This window comes from Opisthorchis viverrini (genome assembly GCF_000715545.1).
Source record: "Opisthorchis viverrini unplaced genomic scaffold opera_v5_43, whole genome shotgun sequence".
Lineage (NCBI taxonomy): Eukaryota > Metazoa > Platyhelminthes > Trematoda > Opisthorchiida > Opisthorchiidae > Opisthorchis > Opisthorchis viverrini.
Genome location: NW_008751699.1, coordinates 1,821,669 through 1,823,558, shown reverse-complemented (window position 1 = coordinate 1,823,558; position 1,890 = coordinate 1,821,669). Strand labels below are relative to the sequence as shown.

At 43.8% G+C, this 1,890-nt stretch overlaps 1 protein-coding gene across 1 annotated transcript in view; it reads left to right on the top strand.

Annotated features, from left to right (window-relative positions):
* Nucleotides 1–1,890, top strand: part of T265_03168 (hypothetical protein) — a gene marked incomplete at both ends in the record, with an annotated part of 12,150 nt that overhangs the window by 5,117 nt on the left and 5,143 nt on the right. The window contains one exon of the mRNA XM_009167581.1: nt 142–952. Coding sequence (XP_009165845.1) covers nt 142–952 — 811 coding nt within the window. The remainder of the gene's footprint in view (nt 1–141; nt 953–1,890) is intronic.

Below are 1,890 nucleotides of genomic sequence, written 5' to 3'. Positions count from 1 at the left end.
TCCACTGGCCCAGTCGGATTACATTAGTGAGGTTCGTCTGGTATATAGCTGAGAAAAGCCGTCGTTAAATACCTTGGTCGCTTACTAATTTCAAGTGATTTTCCACTGAGCCATCTATCTATCGTACGTAATCTTCTTTAGGATACTTGCAAAGACCGTATCACGCTCTCTATACAGGACCATGGGATTCAAGACAATCTGGCTCTGGTTTCCGAGGAAGAGGGTGCTGCAGCGGTTGCTGAAACGCCGGTAGCAGTGTCAACAGATGGTCATCTCGATTCGGAAGACTTAGCCACCGCTTTGCATGCGAACGCAGAACGTGATGGCATCACAAGAAACGCCATGGAGGATGAGTCCGAGAAACCTGATTCGCCGGTTTTTGTTGACCATTCTGTCGAGGAGAAAGCACCATTAGAGGAGATAACTAGTCGCAAGCGCTGTGCCAGCGGAGATCCTTGCGATTCCACCGCAAAACGAATAGCGACAACGGTCACTGGCGAATCCAATGAAGATGTCGGTATAATCGAAGATCACCAAATTTCCGCCCAGCCTCACACCGTCGAGGCTTCTGTAGTTCCTATCATCCCAAAAGAAGAGAATATATCGGAACTCGGGTCTTCAGCTGAAGTTTCACAAACGGAGGTTGCCTTCGTAACGTCTCAGGTCAAAATCTCTGAAGACGGATTAAGTACATTCACTTCTTCTGATCAGTCTGTGGATCAAACTGTACGTATCACGTTCACTGCTATCGATCATGACACACGTTTATCACTGACGGAGCTTTGTTCCCAAATGCCCAACTGTAGACTGGTTGATTCTTCGGAAGATGCCACACATCTTGTATGTACTCGTCTCCTACGAACACCCAAAACCTATATGGCCGTGGCTCTTGGCCGATCGCTGGTAACTCCAAAATGGATACAAGCATCAGTGATGAGGGGATTATGGTTGGGTACGTTATCTTTCGAATCTGTAACCAAACTAACATGCTCTTCATGTCTGCCCTACTCTTGCCCTACACTGCACTGACTACCTTCCTGAATGGTGATTAAAATTCATGCGGTGTTGACACTGGAGCTTAGTAATACGATGTTTTCATAAGATTAAAAATTGTTCAGTCATTGTTGTCAGCCTTGTGAGCAAACAAAATCTGACCTAAAACCGGGTATCTCTATGAAAGTGATATATTCATCAATCGTTTTGCAATAAGACGCTATCTAGGAACTAAATACCACACTAAGGACTATTTTTTAAGCTGTTTCTTTAAAAATGGGTGGTACAGCGCTATCCATTGAGCTAAGGCCTTTCGCGTAAAAACTTGGTGTTGTTTTTCCTAGTCGCTGCGTACATTAAACTCGGCGTTTACCAGTAGCTCGTTACTATGCCCTTCTCTACTGTGTTATACCGGTGTAAACCCAAAAAACCCTTGTGAATCTCAAGATGTCTCGATTTGAGATTAAGATATTGGAAGAAAGTGTGTGTGGGGGGTGTTTCGGAAAGTTTCAAACTCCTCAGTTTGTATTACCTGATAGCGGGATATCTTGAGTTTCTCACCGCATTGTAGATTTTCATCAGGAAATATCTCAAGTTCCGTATCGAAATGTCAGATGTAAACCACAACTTTTCAAAATGAAATTGCTATCGATCATTTCAGCAACTTTTCTGACCCGTGAGGATATTCACTCAAAACTCCTCCGCTTTAGTTGTGATTCTGAACCAAGTTTCTGGTGTTGATAGTTCTGTAAGGTTGAATCTCTGATAGTCCGGAGATTTGAGCTGATTCATCCAGTATGGTCACAGTTAATCAACCATTCAGCTGTGCAGAGGTGCTTGGTGTCTTCATGCTGAAGCAGCACCCCATTTATAGATTGATGGGGATTTTGTTCAACC